General features: G+C 41.4%; 1 protein-coding gene across 1 annotated transcript in view; it reads right to left on the bottom strand.

The window, feature by feature from the left end:
• AK4 (adenylate kinase 4) overlaps positions 1-24,514 on the bottom strand; it is a 47,811-nt gene extending 23,297 nt beyond the window's left edge. The window contains exons 1-2 of the mRNA XM_075832089.1: positions 24,328-24,514; positions 23,128-23,317 (exon numbers count right to left, since the gene is read on the bottom strand). Coding sequence (XP_075688204.1) covers positions 23,128-23,272 — 145 coding nt within the window. The 5' untranslated portion in view covers positions 23,273-23,317; positions 24,328-24,514. The remainder of the gene's footprint in view (positions 1-23,127; positions 23,318-24,327) is intronic.
• Positions 24,515-26,947: the final 2,433 nt, after the last annotated feature.

The following is a 26,947-nucleotide window of genomic DNA, read 5'->3' as shown; positions in this document are numbered from 1 at the left end:
GGACACTTCCTTACACCACCTCTTGGAGCACTTTACACCAATATTTTGCACCAAAACCACATAGTAAATATACGCCATTTATGTGGCGCAATTTGAGCTTTATAAATCTCCCCCAGTGTATCAGCTTTGGCTGGAATGTTCCTTTTAAGGCTAATTTCCCTCAGTCTATGTGCAACAGGCAAAGTCGCAGTGTAAAGCATTGGGGACAGTGCAGCAGCATTTCAGAATACGAAATACTCCAACAGACATTGTAGCTAAACTGCGGCCACTGATCACAATGTAGCAGTGCAGAAAACTGTCAAAACTGATGAAAATAAGGGTATGTGCACACACACTAATTACGTCCGTAATTTACGGACGTATTTCGGCCGCAAGTTCCGGACGAACTCAGTGCAGGGAGCCGGGCTCCTAGCATCATAGTTATGTACGACGCTAGGAGTCCCTGCCTCGCTGCCGGACTACTGTCCCGTACTGTAATCATGTTTTCAGTACGTGACAGTTGTCCTGCAGCGAGGCAGGGACTCCTAGCATCGTACATAAGTATGATGCTTGGAGCCCGGCTCCCTGCACTGAGTTCGGTCCGGAACTTGCGGCCGAAATACGTCCGTATATTACGGACGTAATTAGCGTGTGTGCACATACCCTAAGTGTCAGGTAAGCATTTTTAAAAGGTAGCAGAGCTGAGTGGCATCAGATAATAAAAGAGCCCCGTTTCTACACATTTGCTATGGATGGACAGTAAATTTTGCCCATAGGGGCACTGTATGGAGAGCTACACACGTTCTGACACTATGAGTCACTTGGTGCCTCGGGCCTCAGAATTAAGAAGAAATGTTTCCTCTCCTGACAAGTCTGTTTTAATGAAATACCTGCATTTACCAATTCTGGAGAATATTTTCTTAGAAATTTGCATTGTGCCTTTCCTCTGTTATTGCTCTTAGAAATGTATGAATTAATTGACAACTGGGTGTTACCATTCCCCTTGTCAAAGGGGGCGTGTTCCTGCACAGTCTCACTCTGTCAGCACTGATTGGACATTGTCAATCTGTGTAGGGACACACCCCCAACTGCTAACAACCAGTTGTCAAATATTCACAAATTTCTAGGAGGGATAACAGAGGAACAGCACAACGCAGAGTTCTAAGAAAAGATGCTCCAGAATTTTTTTTATAAAAGTATTTACTTAAGGAAAAATTCAGGGGAGGTGACAGGTCCTTTTCAAAGACTGGAATGAAATACTCTGCAGGACATTAACCCTATCATAGAAGGCTGGATAGAATGAAAATAAGAAATTAGCTAAAAATATATTCACATGGAACAAATAAAAACAAATATTTTCCATACTTTGCCTTGAAGGGGATTTTCCGTTAGCCCGCAGGCTGGCACCTCTTAAAACTACAGCTGGGTTATGTCTGGATTTAGACGCTCCATAATGTCACATACTATAGTAGAAACTTTATCAGCAGATGTTCTCAAGGTCGCTGAGACTGGTTCTGCACAAAAACTATAGCAATCCCTCCATTAAATAACCGCTCACAAAAGATTCTGACATCTATTTTCCACCTTTTTATGTTTTTCCTTGAATGCTCGGAGCCTGCAATATTCCTTGACAACAAGAAGATTGTGGGAACAAGGTTGTCAGAGCTTACTCCTCTCTCTGTCTAAGAAAGTGACAGGCTTTGCAAAGTCCAGGTGACTCCTGCAGACACTGCTTGGTCATGGGGAACCTGTAATTTTTTTAGACAGTAAATGGGGGCGAGGTCTGACAACTCTGTTCCCACACATAGACTTCCACTGGATGTAGCTACAGAGGACTAAATGGAAGCGTTCTAGATGAAATTGCCATTTAAAGAGCAGGAAAATAGAATACCGGAAACCTGATAAATTGTAAAATCTTTGTAATTCCTCTTTTTTTGAGACTGACTACTTTCATATTTTCCAGGAAACAGAACTTGTCATCCGCAGCCACTCTATGGGCGACAACCATATATTTCTAAGTTGGTTCCTACCTCTCACACAACCCGTGATTTCGAGCCGTCAGCGATCCCTCTGCAGAAATGAAAGCAACTTAGTTGGCAAATGCCTCAGCAGACAAGCTGATTGTGGGGTGTCCTGCTGCTGGGGGCCCCTACAATCCCCTATTATCACGGGGAGGTCATTGTGTAAGCGCTTACTTTCCCTGCAGGAAGACGCCTATTAGAATAGACCTGCATCCAATGATTTCCGACTACTCGGATGGTTTTTCAAACCCCATGTTGGACAGTTCTTGACTTTAGCTAATAGAAAAGGATCTCTGTGAGGGAGGGGGCCCAATATCAGCTTAGAGGGGGTTTGTGCAGTTCTGTAAATAAATATATAAGTTATACAATGAAAAGTTCTGCAAGTTTCTAATATGCTTCATGATTCAGTTCCTCAGCCTATTCACAATTTCTGCTTGCTGTCAGTGAATGGAAACTGTATTGTATACCTAATAGTCTTCACAGCTGAGAGTTTGCTACAATTTGTATTCAGTCTAGACAATCCTCTGTGAGCTATATAGCCCGGATTCCAGACTAATACATTTTACCTGCAGTGATACATTGTAACAAACTATCAGGACTGGAGAGCTTTGTGCTCAGGCCCCCCTGTACATTAAATTATGTTGGCACCCCCTCCCCCATATGATGGAAATATAACCATACCAAACAATGCCTAATTATAAGCACCATGTAGTGTGGTACCCAAATCACAGTGCCGTATGTTGGCCAATTAACAATACTATACATTGCTGCTGTTGCCACCATATACTGCAAAATAGTATACTGTACAGTGCCACACAATACCTAAGTAAATACCGCCATACCGTGCCCAAATAATACCAACATACAATGACCAAAAATATATAAAATATAAAAAATAATCTAATAAAAGTAATGTACAATTAGTATTAAGATTTGTGGTGGTCACAAGCATCCCTGTAGTGCCCCCGTCCGCAGGGGCGCCTACTCGTACAGGTTACACAGCCCTCTGTTTAGGCTCACAGAGGATTGTCTAGACTGGATACAATTGCAGCAAACCCTCAGCTGTGAGAAGTATTGGTCTGTATGAGTTATATAGGGGTTGTCCGGGCACGGACCGGATTCTCACACTGATGACTTATCCCCAGGACAGGTCAATAGTATGTGATCGGTGGGGGTCCGACATCCGGACCCAGCACCGATCCGCTGCACCGGCTGTCTTGGGGCACCAGATGTTTGTGCTGGGTGCAGTTGGCTCCGGTCACAGCCTAGTGGCCGTGCTGAAGTACTGCAGCTCTGCTCCTATTCAAGTGAATAGGAGCAGTTCTGCAGTACGGCCGCTATGCATTGTACGGAGCCATCTGCTTCCGACACCCGCCACTGAATGGCTTCCGATGCCCGGGGGCAGCCGGAACAGCTGATCGGTGCGGGGTCCGGGTGTCGGGCCCCCACCTATTATATACTGATGCCTATGGATAGGTCATCAGTATATTAAACCAGTCTGTGCCCGAACAGCCCCTTTCACATTCGTGGGTGGATGGAGAGAGACCTCTCAACAATGCGATAATCATTAGGGTATGTGCACACACACTAATTACGTCCGTAATTGACGGACGTATTTCGGCCGCAAGTAGTGGACCGAACTCAGTGCAGGGAGCCGGGCTCCTAGCATCATACTTATGTACGATGCTAGGAGTCCCTGCCTCTCCGTGGAACTACTGTCCCGTACTGAAAACATGATTACAGTACGGGACAGTTGTCCTGCAGCGAGGCAGGGACTCCTAGCATCGTACATAAGTATGATGCTTGGAGCCCGGCTCCCTGCACTATGTTCGGTCCGGGACTTGCGGCCGAAATACGTCCGTCAATTACGGACGTAATTAGTGTATGTGCACATGCCCTTACCATGGTGTCCGCTACCAAAACCACACAGCACCTAATAATCTCACAATAAAAGTTTATCTAGGGTTAATCCGCAATGATCTTATCTTTATAGCTGCACTCGGCAAAGCAAAGTGTTTGTGCAAGATAAGCGGGGGAAGGGATCAATATACGTCTGTAGTCCCGGATGATGATATATGAGGCTCCCGTTTGGAGAATGTCTGAGGGGAAACTGCTTATATAACAATTCCTACAATTTATACAGGGACATAGGGGACCCCGTAACCACATCAAAATAACCCCCCTCCTGCTGCTGTTTCATGATACCACGAGGGCCCGGTGCTAGTTCATTCTCCTTCACATAACCTTGAAGAACTTTTTGGGGGATCAGAAGTCATATTTTTAAAAACTTCTGGTCCCCCAAAATGTCTATAATTCCACAGGTATGCATGACTTCTGAACTTTCCCATGTACATATATTATATGGATTGAAACTCCTTTTAAAGGGATTTTCTGACAAAAACAAATCCGCACTTTGTTTTTCAATTCCTCACCACTTCCAAAATCTCTGCTAACTGGCAATGAATAAGAACATTCTTGTTTACAGCCAGAAGATGAAAACCCGAACAGATCTAAAACTTCTGATGAAGGGTTTGCTACAATTGTACCCACAATCTTCTGTGGGCTAAACAGCCTAAAAACATTTTACCTGCACTGATACATTGTAGCAAACTATCAGGACAGGAGAGGCTTGTGCTGCTGCTGTATTTTCTCCCTGATGATTGTCCAAACTGGATCCTATTGTTGCAAACCCTCTAAGGATATGTTTAAACAGGGCGGATATGCTGCGTAAAAGCACACAGCGTATGCGCCCTGTGCGCCGCAGGGAATTTCGGCCGAAAAACCGCACCAAATTGTGGTGCAGTTTTTCGGCCAGAATATCCCCTTATGGAAAACTGCACAGAAAATAAAAAAGGATACTTACCATCGCGACGCTCCGACATGCTGACGTCATGACGTTCTGCAGCCCTTTATGATGTTTCATCCCATGTGACCGCTGCAACCTGTGATTGGCTGCAGCGGTCACATGGCATGAAACATCATCCCAGCAGGCCGGCCTGGATGAAGAAACATAATTCTGGGTAAGTATAAGATTTATTTATTTTACTGAGTTGCGGTTCAATGGCGGAATCGCTGCTTTTCCGCTGCAGAAAAATGCAACATCTGCTATTTGTTGTTGGTTTTACCTACTCATTGAGTTCAATGTGGAAAACCTGCAACAAATAAGCAGCGTTTATTAGTACAATTGACTAAAAACTGCACCGCAGGTCAAATTCTGAGCGTTTTTTCTGTTCCGCATTTACGCAGCGTGTGGATAAAATTTGTTCAAATTCCATCCACTCGGCTGCTTTGCTGCGGATTTTCCGCCACAAATTCCGTTACGGAGAATCTGCAATATTTACGCAATGTGTGAAGTTACCCTAAAGGTTTTCAGCCTCTGCATGTAAACCAGAACGTGCTCATTCACTGACAGCAAGCAGACATTTTGAAAATGGAGAGGAATTGAAACACAAAGTCTATTAGAAAGTTGTAGAACTTTTCCTTATACAATGATTACGATTTAGTCACATAAAACCAGTGAACTTCAAGGTAATAAGGTGATAAAATATGTTACAATGTTGCACTTGACTTGGACTTTTGCAGATTCCACGCAGAACAGTTTCTACCTATTGTGTCTCTGGAGTAAATCCAAAACAAACTTCTTCACCGAATAGATGTCGCCTCCCTTGGCCACAGGAATAAGACCGGCTGAGATCTCGTGTCCCATGGGCTCAATGATTAATAAAGATGGGCGCACTGTTTACCAGTTAACCTTCACTCCTGCCCGCTTCATTAGCGACGCCTGACGCCCACCATGGTTCTCGTTCCTGCTGAGTAACAGCTACGCTCGGCCGCCTCCTGGAGCTTCATGTATCTCATCAGGAAGAGGAACTCCGAGTGAAGCCAAGTCCTCCAGTCACCACTTAATAGGCCGGGAGAAAGGTTAAACGCTTAGAAAACTAGGTCATAAAATCCTGAGCCGCAAACAAGATGCTCATTGAGAGGACATCAATCCAATTACTAGTTCTCGTTCCCCATATTAACATTTTAGAGAGCATTTATCCTTAAAATAAAAAATGTCTTCTGGCATAATATGCTATTCAGTTGCCTGTATCTACACACAATCCCCAAAAGTTAATTTGTACTTCTCTGTCTGGATAAATGTCAGTCTTTACTGTGTTTCTGGTATTGTGTTCATGAACCAGAGCAACATGGATGAACAGTGTGTTTGAATTTTTTATTTTACTACAGCAGGGCCTTTTTTTTAAATGGGGCCCTGGGCAACAAGCAAAGTGGGGACGCCCTGCTTGTGATTTTAGACAGTGGTTCTTTTCATTTTAACCCGCACACTGACGACATAATGTGCCAAGATAATACTGCCATAACCAGCCTTCATAATACCACCATATAGTGCCCAAATAACACTCCCATAAAGAGGACAAATAATACCACCATATAGTTCCTCAAATAACACTCCCATAAAGAGGACACATAATACTGCCATATAATACTGTAATTCAATTCCCAAATAATATCACTATTCACCACATAATAATACTGGGTGGTTTTAGTCAGCTATTGGGGTTCCCATTCTCAGGGGCCCCCTAGTAAATGGGCGCACAGTTTGAAACACTCTAAGACTGCCCTGACTAGAGAGCATGAAATTGTGGGAGGCCAATGGCTGATCCATACAGGTGACTGATCCATACAGGTGGCTGATCCATACAGGTGACTGATCCATACAGGTGGCTGATCCATACAGGTGGCTGATCCATACAGGTGACTGAGCTATACAGGTGACTGATCCATACAGGTGACTGATCCATACAGGTGACTGATCCATACAGGTGGCTGATCCATACAGGTGACTGATCCATACAGGTGACTGAGCCATACAGGTGACTGAGCCATACAGGTGACTGAGCCATACAGGTGGCTGATCCATACAGGTGACTGAGCTATACAGGTGGCTGATCCATACAGGTGACTGAGCCATACAGGTGACTGAGCCATACAGGTGACTGAGCCACACAGGTGACTGAGCCACACAGGTGACTGATCCATACAGGTGACTGATCCATACAGGTGGCTGATCCATACAGGTGGCTGAGCCATACAGGTGACTGATCCATACAGGTGACTGAGCCATACAGGTGACTGAGCCATAGAGGTGACTGATCCATACAGGTGTCTGATCCATACAGGTGTCTGATCCATACAGGTGACTGATCCATACAGGTGGCTGATCCATACAGGTGACTGAGCTATACAGGTAGCTGAGCCATACAGGTGACTGATCCATACAGGTGACTGAGCTATACAGGTGACTGATCCATACAGGTGGCTGATCCATACAGGTGACTGAGCCATACAGGTGACTGAGCCATACAGGTGGCTGATCCATACAGGTGGCTGAGCCATACAGGTGGCTGAGCCATACAGGTGACAGAGCTATACAGGTGACTGATCCATACAGGTGACTGATCCATACAGGTGGCTGATCCATACAGATGACTGAGCCATACAGGTGACTTATCCATACAGGTGACTGAGCCATACAGGTGACTGAGCCATACAGGTGACTGAGCCATACAGGTGACTGATCCATACAGGTGGCTGATCCATACAGGTGACTGAGCTATACAGGTGGCTGATCCATACAGGTGACTGAGCCATACAGGTGACTTAGCCATACAGGTGACTGATCCATACAGGTGACTGAGCCATACAGGTGGCTGATCCATACAGGTGACTGAGCCATACAGGTGACTGATCCATACAGGTGTCTGATCCATACAGGTGACTGATCCATACAGGTGACTGAGCCATACAGGTGGCTGATCCATACAGGTGACTGAGCCAAACAGGTGACTGAGCCATACAGGTGACTGAGCCATACAGGTGGCTCTTTCATACCCTCCAACAACCCTTCATCATGATAAACCTGGAGGGTCTTCTTTTTATTGGAGGGGATCTACTCACTGCTCTACATGGAGATGCCCCTCATTCAGGACCTAGAGCCGCCTATATGGATGACCCGCAGACTGGTAATCAATATCTCCGCAGCAGCAGCACTGCAACCCGGTGTATATATTCATCCCGGGGACTGGTAATAATGTCTAATGAATTTTTGGGTTATAAGTGGAGTTAGGCCTCATGCACACGACCGTAGTGGTGTGTGCGGCCGTGATTTGCGGCTTGGACGGCCGCGGGCCACCCTCAAATTGTGGGCCGTGCACATGGCCGCGTGCATTCATTTCTATGAGCCTGGACCGCAAAACACGGCCGTAATAAGACATGTCCGTTCTTTTTGCGGTCCAGGCTCCTGGGCCATGCGTGGACCGTGGCAACCACGGTCGTGTGCATGAGCCCATAGAAATGAATGGGACCGCAATTCTTCCGCAGATTTGCGGGTGAATTGCGGTCGCAAAAATACGTTTGTGTGCATGGGGCCTTAGGCTTCAAAGTGTAAGTCTTTTCGAACGCAATTTATCCACATTTTTGCGGATAAATTGCGGACCCATTCTTATCTATAGCCCATGCACACGACCGTGATTTACATGGATCGGTGCGGGGCCGTAAATTCGGACGGCAAAAACTCAGGACATGTCATTTTACGGTCCAGATTTGCGGATTCACCAATACTGGTGAATTGTGGTGGATCAGTGAGTCCTGATGACACACGGAGGCACAACAATGGTTTTTTGCAGTCTGATGGACCGCAACGGACCCGTGGTTTTGCGGACAGTAGAACGAATGCAGTCGTGTGCATGAGGCCTGAAACAACTTTTGACATCTCATGGAGAGCCCCTTTGGCGTCTCTCTGTTCCATTCAGCAGAAAAGAACGAGGGTCATAGACATCTTCACCTCTCCATGTGAAGATGAGAGAGGCTGATGAAGGTGCACAGTGCTCTGGCAAGGGCTGCAGACCCTTTATTTTGGGGATTGGGGGGGGGGTTCTCTTTGACCGGACCCCCCATTACTGACATAAGGTGTCAGAATTGTAAAACTGGAATTACCCTTTAAGCCATAAAACTTTGAGTCTGTCTAGTTATGCGATGAACCTCCCACTGTCCCCGTAACACTAAATAACCTGGCAGATTTAGGGTCAATGCACACGTTGCATATTACGGGCGGTTTTGCCGAGCGTATTCTGCGGCAAAACCGCAGCATAATACAGCACCAGCAAAGTCTATAAGATTCCTGGTCATTTCATGTCCACACTGTGGTATTTTTCAGGACGTAAATTGACCCGCGGTGCGTATTTTCGAAACCGCAGCATGTTAATTTATCTCGCGATTCTGCTTGCGAATTCTATCCGTGTAATTCTACTGAAATACGCAGCAAAACCCGCAGCATGAAAACGCAGCCATTTACGCAGCACAACGTAAAAACCACACTGAAAAACGCATAAAAGAATGCACCTTCAGGTGATTTTTTTTCCTGCAAATTTCTTGCAGTTTCCTGCGGTTTTGCTGCGTATTTTCCGCAGCAAAATACGCAGCGTGTGCATGTAGCCTTACTGCTCAGCTGTCTGGGAAAGCTGGGTGACAACTCTTGTGGAAGCAGTAATGGCGGCCATGCTGGTTGTCACCCAACTTTAATTTACGTTGCGTAAATACTGCGGTTTTTCGGCAATGGATTTTGTTGCATAACACAGTAGCGGCAGAGTGGATGATATTTGAACACATCTCCTCCACACGCTGCGTAAATGATGAGCGGAAAAAAACGCCCAGAAATTGACCTGCTGTGCGGAATTTTATTCCGCAGCATGTCAATTGTATTTGCGTAAACGCTGCGTATTTGTTGCAGGGTTTCCCCATTGAAATCAATGGGAGGTAAATCCTGCAACAAATAGCAGTCGATGCGTTTTTTTTTGCGGCGGGTTTTTAGTCCGCAGCATGTCAATCGTATTTACGTAATAGCCGCGTTTTTTGTTTTTTTTTGCGGGTTTTCCCCATTGAATTCAATGGGAGATAAAACCCGCAACAAATAGCAGAAGTTGCATTTTTTCAGGCGGAAAAGTTGCGATTCTGCAGCAAAAAAATGCAACTAAAAAAAAATAATCTTATTTTCACCCAGAATTCTGTGCTTCTCCGTCCAGGCCGGCCTCCTGGGATGACGTTTCATCCCATGCAACCGCTGCAGCCAATCACAGCCTGCAGAGGTCACATGGGATAAAACATCATCCCAGGAAGTCGGTCTGCAGGACGTCTGTTTTCCACAGCGGACATTTCGTGCGAAAATTTGCACCACAATTTGCTGCGTTTTTTTCCGGCTGGAAATACCTGCGGCCGTGGCGGTGTACCTTTACGCCACGTATCCGCCCTGTGTGAACGTAGCCTTACAGAAATTTGTTTGACAAAGAAGCTGTTGAATTAAAGGACTTTCTTAGTTTCGACACGTTCCATTTTGTAGCATAATGGGTTAATCCCTTCTAAAACTCAACACAGAAGGCCCAGCTGTCTGCAGCCGCGCTTACCGCCTGTTCTGTGCCGCACAAATCCTCCGGAAATAAAGCTGTTTGCCACACGTATGCCACTTGTAGACTGCAGGTCCCTTTGGGGCAATACGCCCACTGCAGAAAACATGAGCAAACTCAATGATAATGAAGCAGTGAACCGGCGTGCATTAACCCGCAGATGGAACCGACGTTACAGCACAATCCGTCTTATCAACCAGGAAGAGCGCAAGACCGCGCTAATGAAAAATAACCCAGAGCTGCGCATAAACCACAGATCACTGCCCGCGACACAAACAGACGGAAATAAATTACCTGATTTCTCTTAAAGGGGCGGTTCACCATGAGAAATCCTTCTGAAAATGGATGCGACAGTTGCAGCCGGCCTTACATTTCCCCAGCCGAGAATGTGTCGCTTCCACTTTTTCCAAAACAGCGCCACTACAGAGTAAGGCTATGTTCACACGCTTAACAAAAAACGTCTGAAAATACGGAGCTGTTTTCAAGGGAAAACCGCTCCTGATTTTCAGACGTTTTTTCATCAAACTCGCGTTTTTCGCTGCGTTTTTTACGGCCGTTTTTGGAGCTGTTGTTCTATAGAGTCTATGAAAAACGGCTCAAGAAGTGACATGCACTTCTTTTTCACGGGCATTTTTTTACGCGCTGTTTTTCGAAAATGAGGCGTAAAAAACGCCACGTCGGAACAGAACGCCGTATTTCCCATTGAAATGAATGGGCAGATGTTTGGAGGCGTTCCGCTTCCGTTTTTCCAGGAGTTTTTCGAGGCATAAACGCCCCAAGATACGCCTGAAAACACTACGTGTGAACATGCCCTCAGGGCCGTAAATACCCTGAAAAATGGCTAACAATGCGGGGGCTGAACGCCTGCAAACATCTGCCCATTGATTTCAATGGGAAAAAACGGCGTTCCGTTCCCACGGGGCATTTTTTTGCGGCCCTTTTTAAAAACGGTTGCGTAAAAAAACGCCTCATAAAAAGAAATGCATGTCACTTCCTGAGCCGTTTTGTATTGACTCTATAGAACAACAGCTCTAAAAATGGCCGTAAAAAACACCGCAAAAAACGCAATTTGCTTAAAAAAACGGCTGAAAATCAGAAGCTGTTTTCCCTTGAAAACAGCCTCTAACTTTCATCCGTCTTTTGTTAAGCGTGTGAACATACCCTAAGGCTATGTTCACACAGGGCGGATACAAGCACGCAGCATATCCGCCCTGTGTGCCGCAGGGAATCCGGACTGAAAAACCAAACCAAATTGTGGTGCAATTTTTCAGCCAGAACGTCCGCTGTGGAAAACTGCACAGAAAAAACAAAACGGATACTTACCATGGCGACGCGTCCCTCCGACGTGTTGATGTCATGACGTTCTACAGCTCCAGGATGACGTTTCATCCCATGTGACCGCTGCAGCTTGTGATTGGCCAAGTATAAGATTTTGCATTTTTTGCGGCGGAATCGTTGCGGTTGCACAGCTTCTGATATTTGATATTTATTGGGGAAATCCTGCAACAAATAAGCAGCGTTTACGCAAATACAATTGACTTGCCACGGAATAAACTTCCGCACCGCATGTCAATTTTTGAGCGTTTTTTTCCGCAGAGCATTTACCCAGCGTGTGGATGAAATTTGCTCTATCTCATCCACTTTGCTGCTTGTATAAGGCCACATTCACACGAACGTGTTTTGCGCATGTAAAAAACTCTGCATTTTTCATGCGTTGCCGTTCCGTGTGACATCAGTTTTTCATGTCCGTGTTGGTGCACATTTTTTTATTTATTTATTTTTTTCTCTGCATTTCTTTAGCAACTGGTGCGTGAATCACGGACAGCACACGGAAGACGCCCGTGTGCTGTCCGTGATTTTCACACACCCATTGATTTCAATGGGTACGTGATCCACAAAAACACACCAAAATAGGACATGCAGTGTTTCAGGCAACGCATACTCGCTGTGTGAAAACTCACGCATGTCTGAATAGCCCCATTGAGTTGCATAGGGCCGTGTGCTGTCCGTAGTATTCACGCACAACACACGGACGTATACAACGTTCGTGTGAATCAGGCCGTATGCTGCGGATTCACACAGCGTGTGAACTGACCCTAAGGGCATGGCCCCACGTGGCGTATTTCTTCCGCAGCTGTCCGCATCAATGCCGCACAGAATCTGCGGCGGATCTGCCCAAAATGTGCAGTAAATTGATGCGGACTAGCTGCTGCGGACTGCGGTAAAAGAGCTTCCCTTCTCTGTATCAGTGCAGGATAGAGAGAAGGGACAGCACTTTCCCTAGTGAAAGTAAACGAATTTCATACTTACCGGCCGTTGTCTTGGTGACGCGTCTCTCTTTCGGCATCCAGCCCGACCTCCCTGGATGACGCGGCAGTCCATGTGACCGCTGCAGCCTGTGATTGGCTGCAGCCGTCACTTAGACTGAAACGTCATCCTGGGAAGCCGGACTGGAGACAGAAGCAGGGAGTTCTGGGTAAGTAGGAACTTCTATTTTTTTTACAGGTTGCTGTATATTGGGATCGGTAGTCACTGTCCAGGGTGCAGAAACAGTTACTGCCGATCGCTTAACTCTTTCAGCACCCTAGACAGTGACTATTTACTGACGTCGCCTAGCAACGCTCCCGTAATTCCGGGAGCCCCATTGACTTCCTCAGTCTGGCTGTAGACCTAGAAATACATAGGTCCAGCCAGAATGAAGAAATGTCATGTCAAAAAAGCAAGACGCATCCGCAGCACACATAACATGTGCATGACATCTGCGGACTTCATTGCCGAATTTAGAATCTCCATTAAAGTCAATGGAGAACTTCCGCAATGGCTCCGCAGCGGAATTTTCAGCCACGTCTAAACGAAGGCTACTAAAAAGAAGTGGAAGGCAATGGAGAAACGGCTCTGCTGCGGATTAACGCTGCGGAGTGTCCGCAGCGGAATTCAAGAGCAATTCCGCCACGTGGGGCTTTGCCCTAAGTGTTGTGGCAGGAATTGCAACACAGTCCCCATTGCTATGTTTGGAGTTGCGATGTCTGGGTGAAGGGGCCATTCATATCATCGTGCGTTGCAGCCCCCTTCGTTGTAGGCTTTGCAATTAGACTTTTGGTTTTGAGGAATTCCCTATGGCCGATGAAATAGCCGATGAAGGTAAATAAACTATTTAAAGGTTAAAATAATTAAAGAGATTATATGACTTAGAAAACTTATTTTCAAATACCCTATTAGGGAATATTAAATAACCAAAGGAGAATCTTTAGTTCAGGATCCTCATTTATTACCCAGCGTGGAGAGTGGATAAGGTGCATCTCTTGCTCTGGAGGACCTGGCACATTCATACATTACTTTTCCATCCTATTGATTTCAACAGGCACTGTGTAATGCTTTATTTCGCCTGTGGTGGCGCTGCAGGAAAACTGAACACTTGCAAGGTTTCACCATTGATTACAACTGATTGCTGGGGGTCCAAGCAATGGAATAACCTGTGATCAGCTTAGCAGAGTGCCCGTCTTACAAAAAGGTATTGTTCAAAGCGGGGAACCCCTTCAAGGATGTTGTACAAGCTGCAAACAAAAATAATTCCCTAATTCCGTCATATACATTGCCAATCGTATGTCAGTATTGGTGGAACATTACACTTCCTTGCACCCCTGCAAGCTTATCATTGGTGCAATCATTATAATAAGAATATGATGGGGAATTGTTATCTATGCAATTGCTTTATCTATATATTCGTTTAGATTTACACATTACAAAATGTTAAAGTATTTAAAGTTACTAAACAATGCAACTCCCGGTAGAGCGTTATATTTATCTCCGCACAGCTCCACCTCTGGCGCCAATCACCAAGAGGAAGTCCATACCTTTATAAATTTAATAGAGGCCTGTGCCATCCAATCAGAAGAGACCTCAGTGCTCGTCCCTTTTTCAGTTCACCATTGTGTACTAAGTGAAAACATGTTCCCTGTAAATATGAGAGTCTCCTCGTAACTGAGCGAGAAACACGAAGTCTGGAATCTGCAAGTCCCAGTCTCATGAACTTGTAAGAACAGATTTAGACTTTAGAGACGGGGAAGGAAGGAGAGAATGTTCTGTGCGTTCTCACCAAGTATCTGGGCAGAAGGACAGTGCGGTACCATCTAGACCCTCTCCCAAGAGGCAGTAATCCTAATGGAATTACACACATACTCAGATAACATTACCTATATAACCTTTAAATGACCGACCCTCGCAGTAGAGTGTGCAGGAAGTAGAAAATCAAATAGGTTGAAATTATACATATATAATACTGCAACCTATGGAAAATATTATAACTACTATAATAAATATAACTACTATAATACTGTTCCTATATACAAGAATATAACTACTATAATACTGCCCCTATATACAAGAATATAACTACTATAATACTGCCCCTATATACAAGAATATAACTACTATAATACTGCTCCTATATACAAGAATATAACTACTATAACACTGCTCCCTATATATAAGAATATAACTACTATAATACTGCCTCCTATATACAAGAATATAACTACTATAATACTGCCCCCTATATACAAGAATATAACTACTATAATACTGCCCCTATATACAAGAATATAACTACTATAATACTGCCCCTATATACAAGAATATAACTACTATAATACTGCCCCTATATACAAGAATATAACTACTATAATACTGCCCCTATATACAAGAATATAACTACTATAATACTGCCCCTATATACAAGAATATAACTACTAGAATACTGCACCTATATACAAGAATATAACTACTATAATACTGCTCTTATATACAAGAATATAACTACTATAATACTGCCCTCTATATACAAGAATATAACTACTATAATACTGCCCCTATATACAAGAATATAACTACTATAATACTGCTCCTATATACAAGAATATAACTACTATAACACTGCTCCTATATACAAGAATATAACTACTATAATACTGCCCCCTATATACAAGAATATAACTACTATAATACTGCCCCTATATACAAGAATATAACTACTATAATACTGCCTCCTATATACAAGAATATAACTACTATAATACTGCCCCTATATACAAGAATATAACTACTATAATACTGCCCCCTACATACAAGAATATAACTACTATGATACTGCCCCCTATATACAAGAAAATAACTACTATAATACTGCTCCTATGTAGAAGAATATAACTACTATAATACTGCCCCTATATACAAGAATATAACTACTATAATACTGCCCCTATATACAAGAATATAACTACTATAATACTGCTCCTATATACAAGAATATAACTACTATAATACTGCTCCTATATACAAGAATATAACTACTATAATACTGCTCCTATATAGAAGAATATAACTAATATAATACTGCCCCTATATACAAGAATATAACTACTATAATACTGCTCCTATGTAGAAGAATATAACTACTATAATACTGCCCCTATATACAAGAATATAACTACTATAATACTGCCCCTATATACAAGAATATAACTACTATAATACTGCAACCTATATACAAGAATATAACTACTATACTACTGCCCCTATATACAAGAATATAACTACTATAATACTGCCCCCTATATACAAGCATATAACTACTATAATACTGGCCCTATATACAAGTATATAACTACTATAATACTGCTCCTATATACAAGAATATAACTACTATAATACTGCCCCTATATACAAGAATATAACTACTATAATACTGCCCCTATATGCAAGAAGATAACTACTATAATACTGCCCCCTATATACAAGAATATAACTACTATAATACTGCCCCTATATACAAGAATATAACTACTATAATACTGCCCCCTATATACAAGACTATAACTACTATAATACTGCCCCTATATACAAGAATATAACTGCTATAATACTGCTCCTATATACAAGAATATAACTACTATAATACTGCCCCTATATACAAGAATATAACTGCTATAATACTGCTCCTATATACAAGAATATAACTACTATAATACTGCCCCCTATATACAAGAATATAACTACTATCATACTGCCCCTATATACAAGAATATAACTGCTATAATACTGCTCCTATATACAAGAATATAACTACTATAATACTGCCCCTATATACAAGAATATAACTACTATAAGGGTATGTTCACACGGCCTATTTACGGACGTAAATCGGGCGTTTTTGCCCCGAATTACGCCCGAAAATAGCGCCTCAATAGCGCTGACAAACATCTGCCCATTGAAAGCAATGGGCAGACGTTTGTCTGTTCACACGAGGCGTATATTTACGCGCCGCTGTCAAATGACGGCGCGTAAATAGACGCCCGCGTAGAAGAAGTGACCTGTCACTTCTTTGGCCGTAATTGGAGCCGCTATTCATTGACTCCAATGAATAGCAGCGCTAATTACGGCCGTAATTGACGCGGCGTTCAAGCGCCTGCACATGCCGGTACGGCTGAAATTACGGGGATGTTTTCAGGCTGAAACATCCCCGTAAATTCAGCCGTTACGGACCCCCGCCGTGTGAACATACCCTAAGACTGCTCCTATATACAAGAATATAACAACTATAATACTGCCCCTATATACAAGAATATAACTACTATAATACTGCCCCTATATACAAGAATATAACTACTATAATACTGCCCCCTATGTACAAGAATATAACTACTATAATACTGCTCCTATATACAAGACTATAACTACTATAATACTGGCCCTATATACAAGAATATAACGACTATAATATTGCCCCTATATACAAGAATATAACTACTAATAATACTGCCCCTATATACAAGAATATAACTACTATAATACTGCTCCCTATTTACAATACTATAACTACTATAATACTGCCCCTATATACAAGAAGATAAATACTATAATACTGCCCCTATATACAAGAATATAACTACTATAATACTGCCTCCTATATACAAGAATATAACTTCTATAATACTGCCTCCTATATACAAGAATATAACTACTATAATACTCCCCCCTATATACAAGAATATAACTACTATAATACTGCTCCCTATATACAAGAATATAACTACTATGATACTGCCCCCTACATACAAGAATATAACTACTATGATACTGCCCCTATATACAAGAATATAACTACTATGATACTGTCCCCTATATACAAGAATATAACTACTATAATACTGCCCCCTATGTACAAGAATATAACTAATATAATACTGCCCCCTATATACAAGAATATAACTACTATAATACTGCCCCTATATACAAGAATATAACTACTATAATACTGCCCCCTATGTACAAGAATATAACTACTATAATACTGCTCCTATATACAAGACTATAACTACTATAATACTGGCCCTATATACAAGAATATAACGACTATAATATTGCCCCTATATACAAGAATATAACTACTAATAATACTGCCCCTATATACAAGAATATAACTACTATAATACTGCTCCCTATTTACAATACTATAACTACTATAATACTGCCCCTATATACAAGAAGATAAATACTATAATACTGCCCCTATATACAAGAATATAACTACTATAATACTGCCTCCTATGTACAAGAATATAACTTCTATAATACTGCCTCCTATATACAAGAATATAACTACTATAATACTCCCCCCTATATACAAGAATATAACTACTATAATACTGCTCCCTATATACAAGAATATAACTACTATGATACTGCCCCCTACATACAAGAATATAACTACTATGATACTGCCCCTATATACAAGAATATAACTACTATGATACTGTCCCCTATATACAAGAATATAACTACTATAATACTGCCCCCTATGTACAAGAATATAACTAATATAATACTGCCCCCTATATACAAGAATATAACTACTATAATACTGCTCCTATGTAGAAGAATATAACTACTATAATACTGCCACTATATACAAGAATATAACTACTATAATACTGCCCCTATATACAAGAATACAACTACTATAATACTGCCCCTATATACAAGAATATAACTACTATAATACTGCCCCTATATACAAGAATATAACTACTATAATACTGCCCCTATATACAAGAATACAACTACTATAATACTGCTCTCTATATACAAGAATATAACTACTATAATACTGCCCCTATATACAAGAATATAACTACTATAATACTGCCCCTATATACAAGAATACAACTACTATAATACTGCTCCTATATACAAGAATATAACTACTATAATACTGCCCCCTATATACAAGAATATAACTACTATAATACTGCCCCTATATACAAGAATATAACTACTATAATACTGCCCCTATATACAAGAATATAACTACTATAATACTGCCCCTATATACAAGAATATAACTACTATAATACTGCCCCTATATACAAGAATATAACTACTATAATACTGCTCCTATATGGGCATGCCCCCACGTGGCGGATTTCCTCCGCAACTGTCCGCATCAATGCCGCACAGAATCTGCGTTGCAGATTCTGCTGCGGATCTGCACAAAATGTGCAGTAAATTGATGCGGACTAGCTGCTGCGGACTGCGGTAAAAGTACTTCCATTCTCCCTATCAGTGCAGGATAGAGAGAAGGGACAGCACTTTCCCTTGTGAAAGTCAAAGAAATTCATACTTACCGGCCGTTGTCTTGGTGACGCGTCCCTCCTTCGGCATCCAGCCCGACCTCCCTGGATGACGCGGCCGTCCATGTGACCGCTGCAGCCTGTTATTGGCCTGTGATTGGCTGCAGCCGTCACTTAGACTGAAACGTCATCCTGGGAGGCCGGACTGGAGACAGAAGCAGGGAGTTCTCGGTAAGTATGAACTTATATTTTTTTTACAGGTAGCTGTATATTGGGATCGGTAGTCACTGTCCCGGGTGCAGAAACAGTTACTGCCGATCGCTTAACTCTTTCAGCACCCTGGACAGTGACTATTTACTGACGTCTCCTAGCAACGCTCCCGTCATTACGGGAGCCCCATTGACTTCCTCAGTCTGGCTGTAGACCTAGAAATACATAGGTCCAGCCAGAATGAAGAAATGTCAAGTTAAAAAAGCAAAACGCATCCGCAGCACACATAACATGTGCATGACAGCTGCGGACTTCATTGCGGAAATTAGAATCTCCATTGAAGTCAATGGAGAAATTCCGCCATGAGTCCGCAACCAGTCCGCCACTGCTCCGCAACAGACAGAGCATGCTGCGGACACCAAATTCCGCTCCGCAGCCTATGCTCCGCAGCGGAATTTTACGCATCGTCTAAACGAACACTGCTAAATTAAAGTGGAAGTCAATGGAGAAACGGCTCCGCTGCGGATTAACGCTGCGGAGTGTCCGCAGCGGAATTTAAGTGAAATTCCGCCACGTGTGAACCCAGCCTATACAAGAATATAACTACTATAATACTGCCCCTATATACAAGAATATAACTACTATAATACTGCCCCTATATACAAGAATATAACTACTATAATACTGCTCCCTATATACAAGAATATAACTACTATAATACTGCCCCTATATACAAGAATATAACTACTATAATACTGTCCCCTATATACAGAATATAACTACTATAATACTGCTCCTATATACAAGAATATAACTACTATAATACTGCTCCTATATACAAGAATATAACTACTATAATACTGCCCCTATATACAAGAATATAACTACTATAATACTGCCCCTATATACAAGAATATAACTACTATAATACTGCCCCTATATACAAGAATATAACTACTATAATACTGCCCCTATATACAAGAATATAACTACTATAATACTGCTCCTATATACAAGAATATAACTACTATAATACTGTCCCTATATACAAGAATATAACTACTATAATACTGTCCCTATATACAAGAATATAACTACTATAATACTGCCCCCTATATACAAGAATATAACTACTATAATACCGCTCCTATATACAAGAATATAACTACTATAATACTGCCCCCTATATACAAGAATATAACTACTATAATACTGCCCCTATATACAAGAATATAACTACTATAATACTGCTCCTATATACAAGAATATAACTACTATAATACTGCCCCTATATACAAGAATATAACTACTATAATACTGCCCCTATATACAAGAATATAACTACTATAATACTGCCCCTATATACAAGAATATAACTACTATAATACTGCCCCTATATACAAGAATATAACTACTATAATACTGCTCCTATATACAAGAATATAACTACTATAATACTGCCCCTATATACAAGAATATAACTACTATAATACTGCCCCTATATACAAGAATATAACTACTATAATACTGCTCCTATATACAAGAATATAACTACTATAATACTGTCCCTATATACAAGAATATAACTGCTATAATACTGCTCCCTATATACAAGAATATAACTACTATAATACTGACCACTATATACAAGACTATAACTACTATAATACTGTCCCTATATACAAGAATATAACTACTATAATACTGCTCCTATATACAAGAATACAACTACTATAATACTGACCACTATATACAAGACTATAACTACTATAATACTGTCCCTATATACAAGAATATAACTACTATAATACTGTCCCTATATACAAGAATATAACTACTATAATACTGTCCCTATATACAAGAATATAACTACTATAATACTGCCCCCTATGTACAAGAATACAGATGTGAACCACTGTTGTAGGTAAATCTGGGATTCTTTTGCACCGTGAGGGTTCTATGAACGTTCAGCTTTAGCCACATAGTGAAATATTCTGCATTGTTATTATTATGACATGTTCTAAATATAAGCCACACAACGTCGTATTCATACCTGAGTTTTGATTCGTTTACACTCTTTAGGTAACTTCAAGAGAAAACCGCTGCAGTATAAAGTCAGAAGCAGCTCAGTAGTTATGGGAAAACCACAAGGCAGCATTTGGAGTAATGACTAGACAATGATTTGAGTCTAGATGACCTTGGGAAAGCAACATTGTTTACAGACACCAAAAAAGGAAAGTTCAGGCTTGACTGGTCTGGGATACTTAGGGCAGGTTCACACAGAGTTTTTTGCAGGCAGAAAATTCTGCCTCAAAATTCCGTTTGAAATTTTGTGGCAGATTTTGATCCGCCTGCACGCCGTTTGGAGCGTTTTTCGCTGCTTTGTTTGCTTGCGGCCATTGAGCGCCGCAAGCAAAAACACCACGAAATGCGCTTTCTCTGCCTCCCATTGATGTCAATGGGAGGTCAGAGACATAAACGCCCGGGAGACGGTTTTTACCAATGGGAGGCATTTTCGGGCGTTTTTTGGCGCATTTTTTTAATCTATCTCCTATTTATCTATCTATCTATCTAGCTATCTCATATCTATCTATCTATCTATCCCATATCTATCGTATATCTATCTATCTATCTATCTCATATCTATCTATCTATCTATCTAATATCTATCTATCTATCTATCTATCTATCTATCTATCTATCTATCTCATATCTATCTATCTATCTATCATCTATCTATCTATCTATCTATCTATCTAATATCTATCTATCTATCTATCTATCTATCTATCTATCTATCTATCTATCTATCTATCTATCTATCTATCTCATATCTATCTATCTATCTATCTATCTATCTATCTATCTATCTCTCTATCTCTCTATCTATCTATCTCATATCTATCTCATATCTATCTATCTATCTATCTATCTATCTATCTATCTATCTATCTATCTATCTATCTATCTATCTATCTATCTCATATCTATCTCATATCTATCTATCTATCTATCTATCTATCTATCTATCTATCTATCTATCTATCTATCTCATATCTATCTATCTATCTATCTATCTCTCTCATATCTATCTATCTATCTATCTCATATCTATCTATCTATCTATCTATCTATCTCATATCTATCTATCTATCTATCTATCTATCTATCTATCTATCTATCTATCTATCTATCTATCTATCTATCTCATATCTATCTATCTATCTATCTATCTATCTATCTATCTATCTCATATCTATCTATCTATCTATCTATCTATCTATCTATCTATCTATCTCATATCTATCTATCTATCTATCTATCTATCTATCTATCTATCTATCTATCTATCTATCTCATATCTATCTATCTATCTATCTATCTCATATCTATCTATCTATCTATCTATCTCATATCTATCTATCTATCTATCTATCTATCTATCTATCTATCTATCTATCTATCTATTTATCTATCTCATATCTATCTATCTATCTATCTATCTATCTATCTATCTATCTATCTATCTATCTATCTATCTATCTATCTATCTATCTATCCTATATCTATCTATCTATCCTATATCTTGTCTGTCTGTCTATCTACAATACACTTAAAACTTTCTAGGTTGTGACTTACAACACTGAATATGGAGTTCCTCTCTGGGGATTAATGTTTTCTACATATCCTCATATTGTATCAGTGTCACTCAGCCATACTGTATGTAGAACCTCATTAATAAAACATATGTCATAGCAGAGAAAGTTACTCCCCCCCCCCCCCCCCCGCACCGCGCTCAGGATAAATCTGCGGTTAGCATTATATTACCGGTGTTAGATCGGATATTCTGTCTTAAGAAATCACCACTGGACAAATGCTGCAGCCCAAAGTTCTTGGCGATCCTTTGGCACACGGTCCCTTTGCCAGATCCCGGAGGTCCAAGAATGACAGCTCTCAAAAGTTTGGACGCCATGAGAAGGGGTGTTTGTACTTCTGGAAACCCAACTCCGACGATGATCTGTAAAAGAACCAATCGGAAAAAAATATTTGGTTACAGCCTCCTGCTCTGTCCCGGCCCCTCTTAAGATGCCAAAGAAAACGTAAATGAAATTAACCCGTTCCAGCCCAAATTAAAGCGACATGACATATAATGATTGGTGACTTTAAGAGAGACTTTTAGCGACATCTATTTGATTTGAAAACCCTTTGCAATATAAGACCTAGTGCACTTTTTGCTCTCTGGCTGTCCTGACACTACAACTCCTAGCATGGCCTAATCGCTGCCTGCAACCTGTGACTCCCCGACTGCTGTGACACTACAACTCCCAACAAGACATGAAATCTATTTGCAACTTATTTCTACCTGGCTGTTGTGACATTAGAACTCCCAGCCGTGCCTAATAGCTGCTTTCAGCCTGTGGTTCCTCATCTGTTGTGACACTACAACTACCAGCATGCCCTGACAGCAGTTTGCAACCTGTGGTTATCTGGCTGTTGGGAAAATACAACACTCAGCATGTCCTGACAACCATGTGGCTCCAAACCACTACAACTCCTAGCATCCCTGACATCCGTATTTAACCTGTGGCTCTCCAGCGGTTGTGAAACTATGACTCCCATCATGATCTGACAGTTGTAGGTTGCAGAGAACCAATGTGATGAACTGCAACTTTAGACGCATATTTTCTTAAAGCAACATGACACTAAAAATTCAATAACACTGCAACTACAGTTGCGCACAGACACGACGATTCCCCCTTTCCGCTACAATGAGTGGTTTAATATATTTTAAACCAGGATTATTATTTATTTATACAGATTTAATAAATGCAACTGGTGCGGTTGCAACAAAGACAATATATAGGGCAAGCAGTAAAGGGGATTCCCTGGTGCCCCCTTAAGGAGCCATCAGTACCCGTCAGTGCCCTTCCTTTTGCACTTTGCAGCTTTGAATGACAGGCAGAGAAGATGAGGGCTGAGCTGAGACACAAGATCCTTGTTTTTGCAATTTGCAAAGTCCCAACTCACCTCTTGGGTTCCTCTATATTCCTGCAGTATGGAGAGTAAGAAGCAGGAGGAATTCCTACATTACATATTCCACGTCCAGGCTGGGAGCCTTTAAGGGAGAGGATTGTCTGTGGCACAGGAGGGACACAACGCCCAGCACAGGCTGCTCCCTCACACATCAGCAGCAAAGAATTCTGCACAATTCATTGTGGAGACTCAGCCGCCCCGCCGCTCGGCCTTCTGGGACATGTAGTCTTATTGCTCCAAACAAAAACATAGGACTATAGAAGGTTGAACTACAGCTCTTTGGTGCCACTTGGAGGACAATGTTTGAACAGCAGGAATGGATTTTGGATACAAATTGTCACATTTTGCACTAATATGTGAGAATTATAGGACAGAAAGTGGGGACAGATCCTCACTAACTAGTTCACTTTACTATATAAATGATTTTTTTTTCATTCGGTAGTTTTCAGAATATAGGGAGTTTTCTTGTTTTAATCATTGAATAATGAAAAGTTCTGCAACTTTCTAATAAACTTTGTTTCAGAACTGAGAGTATTCTCGCTTCCATCCAGTCTAAAACTCTGTACAGACCTAATACTGCCCACAGATCAGTTTTTCATACATTTGTATCCCGTCTAAGGGCACATTCAAACGTGGCGGACAGTCCGCAGTGGAATTCTCCCGCAGCCGTTTTTTACATTTGTTTCTATACATTTTTAGGAAACTTAGTTCGGACGTTGCAGAAAATAACTGTGCGGAAATCAGGCTACGGTGCGGAATTTTCCCTCCCAGCATGCACTGTCTGTTGCGGAGAAGAAGCGGAATTTCACTGCGGATTTCAGCCTTTGCAATGCAAAAACTGAAATCTGTGGCAAGTCCGCTGTGTTTTCTGCAACGTCTGAATTACCTGTCAAATATGAAAAAGTTGCTGCAGATTCGTTGCGTAATTGCCGCTAATCTGCACCAACATTTGAAGCGTAAAAATTCTGCCACGTCTGAACAGGCCATGATGCAGCTAACAACCACGTCGGCACCATGTTTACTGCGGCTGTCAAATAGCGTTTTGGCAGGTAAAACATCTCTTTACCTGCAAAATTGTGCGGCCAAAAACTCTGTATTAATTAATGTCCGCACAACTTTGCAGGTAAAGGGCCTTTTTACCCACAACAACGCGCGGACATTAACAGGCTATTTGACAGTCGCGCCAAACATGGTGCCGGCGCGGTTGTTGGCTGGGTCAGTGCTGTTCCGTGTGGCTTTAGTCTAAGTTCACACTAGCGTTTGTATATGTTTACCTCTCTTCCGTCAGGGGAAAAGAGGATCATAAGATTAAACAGAAAGCAACGGTTCCGTTAGAATTACCTAGCGATCGGAGACAAACGGAAAGCAACTGAAACAAAAGAATTACCATTGAAATCAATGGTAATAAAAATGGAACCGTTGCTTTCCGTTTAATCTTATGATCCTCTTTTCCTCTGACGGAAGAGAGGTAAACGTATACTAACGCTAGTGTGAACGAAGCCTTACCCTAAACAATACTGTGAGCTTGACCCCGGTCCCCAGGCTGATACATTTTACCTGCACTGATACATTATTGCAAACTTTCCGAGAGCAACTTGTAGGCTGATGTGTTTAGGTCACAGTGGATTATCTACATTGGATACAATTGTCAGATCTGTACAGAACGTTCATCACATTGCTTGGAAAAAATATGACATTGTCGTCCTTGAGATTTTTTTCTCAAGGACGGCAATGTCATATTTTTTCCAAGCAATTGCAACACATTAAGACATCAGAAAATATATCACTTTATAGTTTTTGGGGGTAAAAAAGTACATTATGACATCACACAAATTAGAAAGAAACATTTAACATCACAGCTCTGAAAAAAGAAAGAAAATAAAACACATGACATCACAGCCCTGAAAATAAAAAAGAAATAAAACACATGACATCACATGCTATGAAAAAAAACAAATATTTATTAAACAGTGGAAATGTAAACCTGACCGTGTCGGCCACAGCCACCAATCAGAGTGCAGCTTTTACTTAAAGTGCTATGTTGCACTGTGATTGGCTGCTATGGGCCCATGTTGTACTGTTAGACAGTGTTGATAAATGAGGCCCATGTCTCAGAATTTTTTTTTTTATATAAAAGCTCTAAAAAGAAAAAATGAACATATGACATCACAGTTGTTGGGGAAAAACAAATATGACATCACATCAAACGTACGGCATCACCCTCCTTGGGAAAAATACATATGACATCATTACAAACATTTGACATCACAACCTTAGGGGGGGGGGCACAGGATATTAAAGCCCCTGGAAGAAAAACAACGATTTAATAGTTCACATTTAGGGCTTATTCAGACGAACGGGATATACGTCCGTGCAACGCGCGTGATTTTCACGCGCGTCGCACGGACCTATATATATATATATATATATATATATACTCTATGGGGCCGTGCAGACAGTTGCGTGATTTTTGCTCGGCGTGAGTCCGCTGCGTAAAAGTCACGACATGCCCATTCTTTGTGCGTTGTTCGCGCATCACGCACCCATTGAAGTCAATGGGTACGTGAAAATCACGCGCACCACACGGAAGCACTTCCGTGGGACTCGCGTGATT

The sequence above is a fragment of the Rhinoderma darwinii genome, chromosome 7 (genome assembly GCF_050947455.1).
Source record: "Rhinoderma darwinii isolate aRhiDar2 chromosome 7, aRhiDar2.hap1, whole genome shotgun sequence".
NCBI classification, from domain to species: domain Eukaryota; kingdom Metazoa; phylum Chordata; class Amphibia; order Anura; family Rhinodermatidae; genus Rhinoderma; species Rhinoderma darwinii.
Note: the sequence above shows the minus strand (reverse complement) of the source record. Positions and strands in the feature narration are given on the sequence as shown.